Raw genomic sequence first — 12,726 nt, 5'->3', positions numbered from 1 at the left:
CTATGTCGCCCCTCTTGCTGGATCGAGAAGGCGAGGACGTCACTGAGCCGAACGTGTGCAGAACTCGGAGGTGCCGTGCTTTCGGTACTTGGATCGGTCGGACGTGAAGACGTATGACTACATCAACCGCGTTGATATAACGCTTCCGCGAACGGTCTACGAGGGTACGTAGACAACACCCCCCTCTCGTTGCTATGCATCACCATGATCTTGCGTGTGCGTAGGAATTTTTTTGAAATTACTACGTTCCCCAACAGTGGCATCCGAGCCTAGGTTTTATGCGTTGATGTTATATGCACGAGTAGAACACAAGTGAGTTGTGGGAGATATAAGTCATACTGCTTACCAACATGTCACATTTTGGTTTGGCGGTATTGTTGGATGAAGCGGCCCGGACCGACATTACGCGTACGCTTACGCGAGACTGGTTCTACCGACGTGCTTTGCACACAGGTGGCTGGCGGGTGTCAGTTTCTCCAACTTTAGTTGAACCGAGTGTGGCTACGCCCGGTCCTTGCGAAGGTTAAAACAGCACCAACTTGACAAACTATCGTTGTGGTTTTGATGCGTAGGTAAGAACGGTTCTTGCTCAGCCCATAGCAGCCACGTAAAACTTGCAACAACAAAGTAGAGGATGTCTAACTTGTTTTTACAGGGCATGTTGTGATGTGATATGGTCAAGACATGATGCTAAATTTTATTGTATGCTCAAGTGAATTATCGGCAACTGAGTTATCGGCAACTGGCAGGAGCCATATGGTTGTTGCTTTATTGTATGCAATGCAATTGCGCTGTAATGCTTTACTTTATCACTAAGCGGTAGCGATAGTCGTGGAAGCATAAGATTGGCGAGACGACAACGATGCTACGATGGTGATCAAGGTGTCGCGTCGGTGACGATGGTGATCATGACGGTGCTTCGGAGATGGAGATCACAAGCACAAGATGATGATGGCCATATCATATCACTTATATTGATTACATGTGATGTTTATATTTTATGCATCTTATCTTGCTCTGTTTGACGGTAGCATTATAAGATGATCTCTCACTAAATTTCAAGATAAAAGTGTTCTCCCTGAGTATGCACCGTTGCCAAAGTTCGTCGTGCCCAGACACCACGTGATGATCGGGTGTGATAAGCTCTACGTCCATCTACAATGGGTGCAAGCCAGTTTTGCACACGCAGAATACTCAGGTTAAACTTGACGAGCCTAGCATATGCAGATATGGCCTCCGAACACTGAGACCGAAAGGTCGAGCGTGAATCATATAGTAGATATGATCAACATAATGATGTTCACCATTGAAAACTACTCCATTTCACGTGATGATCGGTTATGGTTTAGTTGATTTGGATCACGTGATCACTTAGATGATTAGAGGGATGTCTATCTAAGTGGGAGTTCTTAAGTAATATGATTAATTGAACTTTAATTTATCATGAACTTAGTCCTGGTAGTATTAGCATATCTATGTTATAGATCAATAGCTCACGATGTTGCTCCCCGTTTATTTTTGATATGTTCCTAGAGAAAACTAAGTTGAAAGATGTTAGTAGCAATGATGCGGATTGGATCCGTGATCTGAGGTTTATCCTCATTGCTGCACAGAAGAATTTTGTCCTTAATGCACCGCTAGGTGACAGACCTATTGCAGGAGCAGATGCAGACGTCATGAACGTTTGGCTAGCTCAATATGATGACTACTTGATAGTTAAGTGCACCATGCTTAACAGCTTAGAGTCGGGACTTCAAAGACGTTTTGAACGTCATGGATCATATGGATGTTCCAGGAGTTGAAGTTAATATTTCAAGCAAATACCCGAGTTGAGAGATATGAAGTCTCCAACAAATTCTATAGCTAAAAGATGGAGGAGAATAGCTCAAGCAGTGAGCATGTGTTCAGATTGTCTGGGTACTACAATCGCTTGAATCAAGTGGGAGTTAATCTTCCAGATAAAATAGTGATTGACAGAATTCTCTAGTCACCATCACCAAGTTAGTAGAACTTCGTGATGAACTATAGTATGCAAGGGATGATGAAAACGAGTCCCGAGCTTTTCATGATGATGAAATCGATGAAGGTAGAAATTAAGAAAGAACATCAAGTGTTGATGATTAACAAGATCACTAGTTTCAAGAAAAGGGCAAAGGGAAAGAAAGGGAACTTCAAGAAGAACGGCAAGCAAGTTGCTGCTCAAGTGAAGAAGCCCAAGTCTGGTCCTAAGCCTGAGACTAAGTGCTTCTACTACAAAGGGACTGGTCACTGGAAGCGGAACTGCCCCAAGTATTTGGCGGATAAGAATGATGGCAAAGTGAACAAAAGTATATTTGATATACAGATTATTGATGTGTATTTTACTAGTGTTCGTAGCAACCCCTCGGTATTTGATACTAGTTCAATTGCTAAGAGTAGTAACTCGAAACGGGAGTTGCAGAATGAACAGAGACTAGTTAAGGGTGAAGTGACGATGTGTGTTGGAAGTGGTTCCAAGATTGATATGATAATCATCGGACACTCCCTATACTTTCGGGATTAGTGTTGAACCTAAATAAGTGTTATTTGGTGTTTGCGTTGAACATGAATATGATTTGATCATGTTTATTGCAATACAGTTATTCATTTAAGTTAGAGAACAATTGTTGTTCTGTTTACATGAATAAAACCTTCTATGGTCATACACACCAACAAAAATGGTTTGTTGGATCTCGATCGTAATGATACACATATTCATAAAATTGAAGCCAAAAGATGCAAAGTTAATAATGATAGTGCAACTTGTTTGTGGCACTACCGTTTAGGTCATATTGGTGTAAAGCGCATGAAGAAACTCCATGCCGATGGACTTTTGGAATCACTTGATTATGAATCAATTGATGCTTGCGAACCATGCCTCATGGGCAAGATGACTAAGACTCCGTTCTCCGGCAAACAAAAGATTTGTTGGAAATCATACATACTAATGTATGTGGTCCGATGAATATTGAGGCTCACGGCAGGGATCATTATTTTCTGATCTTCACATATGATTTGAGCAGATATGAGTATATCTACTTGATGAAACACAAGTCTGACACATTTGAAAAGTTCAAAGAATTTCATAGTGAAGTGGAGAATCATCGTAACAAAAATAAAAGTTTCTATGATATGATCGCAGAAGTAAAATATTTGAGTTATGAGTTTGGCCTTCAGTTAAAACAATGTGAAATAGTTTCACTACTCACGCCACCTGGAACACCATAGTGTAATGGTGTGTCCGAACGTCATAACCATACTTTATTAGATATGGTGCGATCTATGATGTCTCTTACCGATCTACCACTATTGTTTTGGGGTTATGCATTAGAGACAGCTGCATTCACGTTAAATAGGGCACCATCTAAATCTGTTGAGACGACACCGTATGGACTATGGCTTGGCAAGAAACCTAAGCTGTCGTTTCTTAAAGTTTGGGGCTGCGATGCTTATATGAAAAAGTTTCATCCTGATAAGCTCAAACCCAAATCGGAGAAATGTGTCTTCATAGGATACCCAAAGGAGACTGTTGGGTACACCTTCTATCACAGATCCGAAGGCAAGACTTTTGTTGCTAAATTCGGAGTCTTTCTAGAGAAGGAGTTTCTTTCGAAAGAAGTGAGTGGGAGGAAAATAGAACTTGATGAGGTAACTGTACCTGCTCCCTTATTGGAAAGTAGTTCATCACAGAAATCTGTTCCTGTGACTACTACACCAATTAGTGAGGAAGCTAATGATGAAGATCATGTAACTTCAGATCAAGTTACTACCGAAACCTCGTAGGTAAACCAGAGTGAGATCCGCACCAGAGTGGTACGGTAATCCTGTTCTGGAGGTCATGTTACTTGACCATGACGAACCTACGAACTATGAGGAAGCGATGATGAGCCCAGATTCTGCGAAATGGCTTGAGGCCATGAAATCTGAGATGAGATCCATGTATGAGAACAAAGTGTGGACTTTGGTTGACTTGCCCGATGATCAGCAAGCCATAAAAAATAAATGGATCTTCAAGAGGAAGACGGACGGTGATAGTAGTGTTACTATCTACAAAGCTAGAATTGTCGCAAAAGGTTTTCGACAAGTTCAAGGTGTTGACTACGATGAGAGTTTCTCACTCGTATATATGCTTAAGTCTGTCCGAATCATGTTAGCAATTGCCACATTTTATGAAATGTGGCAAATGGATAAACAAAACTACATTCCTTAATGGATTTATTAAAGAAGAGTTGTATATGATGCAACAAGAAAGTTTTGTCAATCCTAAAGGTGCTAACAAAATATGCAAGCTCCAGCGATCCATCTATGGACTGGTGCAAGCATCTCGGAGTTGGAATATACGCTTTGATAAGTTGATCAAAGCATATAGTTTTATACAGACTTGCAGTGAAGCCTGTATTTACAAGAAAGTGAGTGGGAGCACTATAGCATTTCTGATAAGTATATGTGAATGACATATTGTTGATCGGAGATAATGTAGAATTATTCTGCAAAGCATAAAGGAATATTTGAAAGGAGTTTTTCAAAGAAAGACCTCAGTGAAGCTGCTTACATATTGAGCATCAAGATCTATAGAGATAGGTCAAGACGTTTGATAAGTTTTTTCAATGAGTACATACCTTGACAAGATTTTGAAGTAGCTCAAAATGGAACAGTCAAAGAAAGAGTTCTTGCCTGTGTTACAAGGTGTAAAATTGAGTAAGACTCAAAACCCGACCACGGCAGAATATAGAGAGAGAATGGAAGTCATTCCCTATGCCTCAGCCATAGGTTCTATAAAGTATGCCATGCTGTCTACCAGACCTATTGTATGCCCTGCCCTGAGTTTGGGAAGGGAGTACAATAGTGATCTAGGAGTAGATCACTGGACATTGGTCAAAATTATCCTTAGTGGAATAAGGATATGTTTCTCGATTATGGAGGTGACAAAAGGTTCGTCGTAAAGGGTTACGTCGATGCAAGTTTTGACACTAATTCAGATGACTCAAAGTCTCAATCTGGATACATATTGAAAGTGGGAGTAATTAGCTAGAGTAGCTTAGTGCAGAGCATTGTTGACATAGAAATTTGCAAAATACTTACGGATCTGAATGTGGCAGACCCCTTGACTAAACTTCTCTCACAAGCAAAACATGATCACACCCTAGTACTCTTTGGGTGTTAATCACATAGCAGTGTGAACTAGATTACTGAATCTAGTAAACCCTTTGGGTGTTGGTCACATGGCGATGTGAACTATGGGTGTTAAGCACATGATGATGTGAACTATCGATGTTAATCACATGGTGATGTGATCTAGATTATTGACTCTAGTGCAAGTGGGAGACTGAAGGAAATATGCCCTAGAGGCAATAATAAAGTTATTATTTATTTCCTTATTTCATGATAAATGTTTATTATTCATGCTAGGAATTGTATTAACCGGAAACATAATACATGTGTGAATACATAGACAAACAGAGTGTCACTAGTATGCCTCTACTTGACTAGCTCGTTGATCAAAGATGGTTAAGTTTCCTAACCATAGACATGAGTTGTCATTTGATTAACGGGATCACATCATTAGGAGAATGATGTGATTGACTTGACCCATTCCGTTAGCTTAGCACTTGATCGTTTAATTTGTTGCTATTGCTTTCTTCATGACTTATACATGTTCCTATGACTATGAGATTATGCAACTCCCGTTTACCGGAGGAACACTTTGTGTGCTACCAAACATCACAATGTAACTGGGTGATTATAAGGTGCTCTACAGGTGTCTCCGAAGGTACTTATTGGGTTGGCATATTTCGAGATTAGGATTTGTCACTCCGATTGTCGGAGAGGTATCTCTGGGCCCACTCGGTAATGCACATCACTATAAGCCTTGCAAGCATTGCAACTAATGAGTAGTTGCGGGATGATGTGTTACGGAACGAGTAAAGAGACTTGCCGGTAACGAGATTGAACTAGGTATTGAGATACCGACGATCGAATCTCGGGCAAGTAACATACCGATGACAAAGGGAACAACGTATGTTGTTATGCGGTCTGACCGATAAAGATCTTCATAGAATATGTAGGAGCCAATATGGGCATCCAGGTCCCGCTATTGGTTATTGACCAGAGAGGTGTCTCAGTCATGTCTACATAATTCTCGAACCCGTAGGGTCCGCACGCTTAACGTTCGTTGACGATATAGTACTATGAGTTATGTATGTTGGTGACCGAATGTTGTTCGGAGTTTTGGATGAGATCACAGATATGACGAGGAACTCCGGAATGGTCCGGAGATAAAGTTTGATATATGGGATAGTAGTGTTTGATCTCCGGAAGGGTTGCGGATGTTTCCCGAAATGTTTGGGCACGAGAACACTTTATCTGGGCCAAAGGGGAAAGCCCACGAGGCTTTTGGAAAGTGCAAAAGGAAGTTTTGCGGAGACCAGAGGCTAGACGCCAGGAACCCTGGCGTCTAGGGGGTAGACGCTGGGAACCCTGGCGTCTAGCCCTGGAGTCCGAGAAGGACTCTTGCCTTTCGGGTGAAACCGACTTTGAGGAGGCTTTTACTCCAAGTTTCGACCCCAGGGCTCAACATATAAATAGAGGGGTAGGGCTAGCACCAAAGACACATCAAGAAACACCAAGCCGTGTGCCGGCAACCCCGTCCCCTCTAGTTTATTCTCCGTCATAGTTTTTGTAGTGCTTAGGCGAAGCCCTGCGGAGATTGTTCTTCACCAACACCGTCACCACGCCGTCGTGCTGCCGGAACTCATCTACTACTTCGCCCCTCTTGCTGGATCGAGAAGGCGAGGACGTCACCGAGCCGAACGTGTGCAAAACTCGGAGGTGTCGTGCTTTCGGTACTTGGATCGGTCGGACGTGAAGACGTACGACTACATCAACCGCGTTGATATAACGCTTCCGCGAACGGTCTACGAGGGTACGTAGACAACACTCTCCCCTCTCGTTGCTATGCATCACCATGATCTTGCGTGTGCGTAGGAATTTTTTTGAAATTACTACGTTCCCCAACAAGGATGGATTTTGAAGACCATGAAAATTCTGAAACAAAGAAAATTCACCTAAGGACTCATCATGATGTGGATTTTGAAGTAAATCTATATAATTCTGGGAGCGTAACCCTTTTTGGTTGCAAAAATTGGGAAGCATTTTGCAAGATGTATGGTTTTGATGAGGGTATGCTTGCCACCATGGATCTTGGTGATCCTGACATCGACCAAGACAATATGGACATTTGGGTCCTTGTTGATACGCCTCAAGTTATACCGCTATGTGGGTTTCTCAAACATAGTTAGTTATTAACTAATTTATATTGTTCATTTTAAATAGTTGACAGCCTATTTTCATTCTTCAAAGAATGTGCGGGAGATGATAGACAAAACCCACTACATTGATGGCTCCGAATTAACTTATAAGGAGAAAAATCATCTGGTCGGATTTTGTACTGACATTGAGAATTACAATATCTACAATCAAACTCCTCAACTTTATGGTTAATACGTGCCACTAGTGCATGTGTCAAACTACGGTAACTACCATGGAGATACCCTGGTAAGATTTTTTACTATTACAACATCCGTGCATTTTTTGCATACTTCTAAAACTAGTACATCATTACTAACTATGAAGTTATTACTATGTTTTTCAACAGATAATCCCAGAGAATTGTGTGCCTCATTTGATGTATCAGAAAGGTAGCCTTAATGTTTTGAACATATAGCCAGGTCATCCTACGAATCTCAACTGTTTATACCAGATTTCTAAAAGAAGTGGAGACATGCAAATCAAAGGATGAAAAAAATGTATGGGCAGTCGTAAGGAGGTTCTTGGAAGCAAAAGGAAGCGAAGCGCAAGAATTGGAGACAGGATGATCTCCATTCTTCATAATGGAGAGTCAGGGTCTATTTTGTTTTATGCTATTTTACCTTAAATAGGGTATTTAGGTCATGTTTAGGCATAGCAGTAGCAGTAGCATGGAGATAAGAGAGGACACATCTCTCAATTATCTCCGAATGCAGTATTACTTTCGACAAACTCGCTACTCGCGGTCTCGAGACTTGTAATGTTCTAAGTTTGTTCGGTCTTTTGAATTCAGAGACTAATATGATGAATTGTATTCGGAGACTAATCTTCTATTGTATTTGATGAATCTGCTGTTTATATGTTGTGCTATCTATATTCTGTGCAGTAATACATTTTGTAACCTGTGCAAATATCAGAAAATAAAAAAATTCCTAATATTCATACTAGTGGTGCACCAAACAACACATTAGTGGCGCACTGCTATAAAAAAAATACTAGTGGCGCATTATCTGTCAGTGCGCCATTAATAACCCAGAGCACAAGGTAAATATGGCCCCCTGGGAGGCATACTAATGGCGCACTGCCTGGTGCGCCACTATAGTATGGTATACTAATGGCGCACCAGGGGATGCGCCATTAGTATATGTTACTAATGGCGTGATGATAGTGGCGCACCTGTAGTGCGCCATTAATGGCCAAAACAGGTGCGCCACTAATAAGCCTTTTCCTAGTAGTGGTCACACACGGTGACCACGAGGTAGCATGTCGATGTCGACATTGGCATATCGCATGGCTCGCTCTGTGTCAGTCCCGGAGTTTAGTTTTGGCATGAGCGTGTCTCTAGGTGTCCTAGGCCCAACAAAGGGGAGAGGGAGAGAAAAGGAGATGCTTCACTACACTGACATGGCTCATGTCCATGAGTGCACATTTTGCATTGGGGTGAAACAGGGATCAAATGAATTCCCTTTTGACCATGGCCTCATGTGTAGGTGTCCTTATGATTCATAGAAGGCCTTCACAAAGTTTCAAGCCAAGATATATAATTCCATTTTTGGAAGGTTTAGGCCAGAAAATTCAGATATTTATCAAGGGAAAATATTGAACTATGGAACCTCATGTTTTTTTTTGCATATTCATGATATATATGATCATGAGGCACCACAGGAATATTCTTTGGATTTATCCAAGAAGAAAAAAGGTGTCAGCATGCATTAAATCCAAAGGTGAAGGGCTTGGAAAGAAAATATGTGAGGTGCCTTGGGCAGGAGAAGATATGCCTAGTTTGACTTCACCATATTTGAGCAAGAGAAAGGGTTGCAAGAATTTGCTTAAATCCAAAGAAGAATCAGTCAAAAGAATTTAAGACCAAAGAAAATCCAGAAAGTGGAAAGTGGCCTGTTAGATACTCCTCCGCCCCACCGGCCAACATCTCCCCGCCCGAGCCCTTCCCTCCTGCTAAGGAGGCGGACAGAACAGACCAACCCACCGACGACAAAGATCATGATCGCCACCCTCAGCATCACGCTTGGGAGGGCTGCTCCCCAACAACCATGACCCCGTGTTGGCCGCCAGCCCGCCACAACGTCGGTCTTCTCCCCGGATCTTTCCGCACCCGCCTGGTTGTGGAAGGACCGCACCACCGCACTACATCGACGGTGGCTGCACGCTCAACTGGTGAGTGCGATGTGGCAACAGTACGACCGTCATTGCCGGCGAGGAACTCAGGCCAGAACTTACCTAGCTTTTCTATTTGCTGGAGAAACAACATAACCACAACAAAAGTTCTATCAGGTAATTGACCGTTAGGCTTAATTCATGTGTAATCAGAACTTATTGGAATATTGTGCTATCAAGTCGAGCAGACGACTGCATGAGTAAATTAAAAGCAATTGAGAATCTTGTGTTTTGAAAATAACTATTCCATCGTGTTAGCACCATTGATAGAAGTTACCATAATCAGGGGGAGCTAGCAGAGCATTAAATCTAAAATGCCAAAAGACCTGGCAATGTAGTATGATACAGAAATCCAGTGACAGCAAGGGATGGCAAAGATCATCAATTTCATCATGTACACCAGATGCTTCCTCCCGGGCTTTCACGACATAATGACATCTTCGACAAGTTATAGTACTGCTCTATGACAAAGAAAAAGGTCTACAGTAGCCTCCAATTCTACAAACGAAAATTTCCTCTTTCTATGTCAACCGTCTGAGACACTTTTCAGCAATTTCGTCGTCTCAGGTTCTACCTGCAAGTACATAGGTCTGCATTATGGCATCATAAGTTTCCGCATCAAGGCATTCAAGACTATTCAGGCACTCGAGGAAAGACTCCACACCAGCAACATCCTTTGACTCTTCATAGTGCCTCAGAAATCTGCTCACAAGCTCTTTCGATGGCGCCCATTTGTGTGCCGTCACCATGTTCTTTGCATCTCCCAAGATCTCCAGTGCCGCGTTAACATCAGATTTATCCAAATAGAACTCTGCAAATATGCAAACGGTCCCCTCGTTGCAACGGCCCTGAGCCATTGTGCTCTGACGGATAGCCTCAGCTTCGTCTATCATACCCTTATCAAGGTAAGCTTTGATCATAATATTTGTTATCCTCATGTCATAATCTTCATGATTCAATTGCCACTCCTGGAAGATTTGCTGCAAAGACTCAAAGTCATCAATCATACTCAGACCTTGAAGCATCACAAGATAGCTTCTGTTCAAGCACTTCTTGAATGTGGACTTCAACGACTCCCAGATCCTCTTCACCTCGGTTGAATTGCCACAAAGGGCATGTAAGGAGAGGATGGCATTCCAGGGGTGCAACTCAGCCTTGTCCATAACTTCCTCAGCTTTCTTTAGGGCAACTTCTGCCTTGCCAAACAGCTCTAGTTTAATGTAATTGTTTGCCATTAGAGTGTACAAGGACCAGTGAACTGGAGCCACCTTCTGCAGTTCTTCCAGGACCTTCTCTGCAGTGTCCAGGTCATTCATTGTGATATAGCTTTCTATCAAGGTGAAGTATGTAAATTTATCAGCACTTATACCACTTTCTCGCATTTCTTCAAATGTGGAGCGGACTTTCTCTGGCTGGCCTGCCTTTTGGTACAATTTCATCAAGTGGTTGTACACCAGTTTATCTGGAACAATATTTTTGGCTTTCATCTTCTCATAGAGCTCCAGACCTTTGTATGCCAACCCGTGTTGACCATAGCAGTTAAGCAAACAGGAATAAGTTTTTAGTGACTTAGATATATCTGGAAGGCTCCAGAAATATTCTTCAGCTGCCTGTATCCCATGTACTTTTGAAACGAGGTCAAGCCGCACTGCCTGATGGCCAGGACTCAAGTTTGCTCCACGAGCTTCCATCCAGTCCAGCAACTGGGTACATAACAACATGGGCGAAAATTATACAGTGAAAATAAGAAGATACTTTGCTCAGAAAGAGATTGCACCAGAAAAGCACATGCACGCTTGGTACCACAATATTATAGTGAACATAAAAAGAACATTAGGACAGACAAATGTCATCACCATCTGAACCTTCTGCTGTTTGAACATAATAAACCTTCATTTTCTAATGTTAAGTCTTACTTTTCTTCCCTCTAGAACATTTCTTCTCCAGGTTTTTTTGCCTATTCATGTGTGAGAATCGAGATCCCCGCTAAGCAGTAGAGTGTGTTATGGGCAAGCAACCAATGACAGATGAATTCCACGAAATTGGAAATTAACTCTGTTTAGGACCATTCTTAGCCATAATTAGTTTTTGTGGTAGACATTATTGGTCAAACCTCCTCAGACTGTATACGTTTGATCTGCGGTTATTTGTACCGAACATGAAAATTACATGTTTGTTTGAGACAAATATCCATCAAAATCTTTCCAGCAGTCTGTTAGAAGCAATAAAGCCTGTTAACTAGAGCACAAAATTCATTGTTCCAACTGAACTAGCTCATGGCAAATGCATCTTTTTTCTCAATTTTTTTCTCTTTAGCATCGTCCTTCATGATTATCAATAATATTGAGTACTACTCGTAACTGATTGCAAATGGTAGTAGCACAAGAATCATTTTGGGGAGGAAAAAGCATGCTTCGCGCACGAGCGTATCGAGAATACGGTGACCGGTAAATCGCTAATGCAGCATCGAACAAGAAAAGGAAGAGATTTGGGGGAGGGGGATGGCACCTCGAGCGCGCCCTCGTTCTTCTTAAACCAGGTTAGTTTGCGGACGTACGCAAGGATCTGTTGCTGCGAGAGCCGGGACCTCTGCCGGAGCCATTCGTCCATCTCCGCCGCCACTATCCCCGGCGGTCTGCCGTCGGACACCTTCGAGATCCTCTTGTACAGCGGGATCCACGATGGCTCAAAGCCGCGCCTATCGGAGCCTGCCGACTGGGCCTGAGGCTGCGCGAGCTCGTGCGCGAGTCTCGCCGGGGCAACGGAGATGCGCCGCCGCGCCTCCGCGGCGACCGCCCTGCGCAGCATGGGTGGCTGCCTGCCTGTGTTGTTGTGATTTTTTTTGTTCGGTGGGGGTGGTTCTATAGGTGGCCAAACAGGCTAGCCCACGAGCACGCCGGCAGGGCACGGGCTAAACGGGCCGTGCCCGGCACGCGACACGTCTTGGGCGTGCCTGGGCCTGGAGCCTGGACACGTGGGCCGGCACGGCACGGACCGTTTATTCTTTTTATATAATTTTCAGAATTTTTTTAGATATGTATATCTAAAATATAGTTCAATAGGCCTAAAAATCAGCCCAACAGACTGAAAATATGCAGTCCAGCGTGCTAAACGGGCCAACATGCCGGCCTGTTTACTAACTGGGCCGTGCCTGGGCCTGGAGGCGTAGCATGTGGGCTGGCACGACATGACCCGTATAATAATCATGCCCTAGCGGGCCGTGCCGGT

At 42.9% G+C, this 12,726-nt stretch overlaps 1 protein-coding gene across 1 annotated transcript; it reads right to left on the bottom strand.

Annotated features, from left to right (window-relative positions):
- Positions 1–9,695: 9,695 nt before the first annotated feature.
- On the bottom strand, positions 9,696–12,326 carry LOC125512542 (pentatricopeptide repeat-containing protein At1g60770-like). Its single transcript, XM_048677641.1, has 2 exons — positions 12,007–12,326; positions 9,696–11,201 (listed from the first exon to the last, which is right to left on the bottom strand). Exons 1-2 carry the CDS (start codon positions 12,304–12,306, stop codon positions 10,062–10,064), a joined length of 1,440 nt encoding a protein of 479 aa, XP_048533598.1. The 5' UTR covers positions 12,307–12,326; the 3' UTR covers positions 9,696–10,061.
- Between the last annotated feature and the right edge of the window lie 400 nt (positions 12,327–12,726).

Source organism: Triticum urartu, chromosome 6, assembly GCF_003073215.2.
Source record: "Triticum urartu cultivar G1812 chromosome 6, Tu2.1, whole genome shotgun sequence".
In the NCBI taxonomy this organism is placed as follows: domain Eukaryota; kingdom Viridiplantae; phylum Streptophyta; class Magnoliopsida; order Poales; family Poaceae; genus Triticum; species Triticum urartu.
The sequence above is the reverse complement of the archived record's forward strand: the minus strand, read 5'-3'. Positions and strand labels throughout refer to the sequence as shown.

Bases quoted from the DNA above. Each gene is read 5' to 3' on its own strand.
- LOC125512542 (XM_048677641.1), bottom strand. From the start codon at position 12,306: ATGCTGCGCAGGGCGGTCGCCGCGGAGGCGCGGCGGCGCATCTCCGTT. The intron at 11,202-12,006 runs GTGCCATCCCCC...TTATGTACCCAG, and splicing joins AGAACGAGGGCGCGCTCGAG to TTGCTGGACTGGATGGAAGC.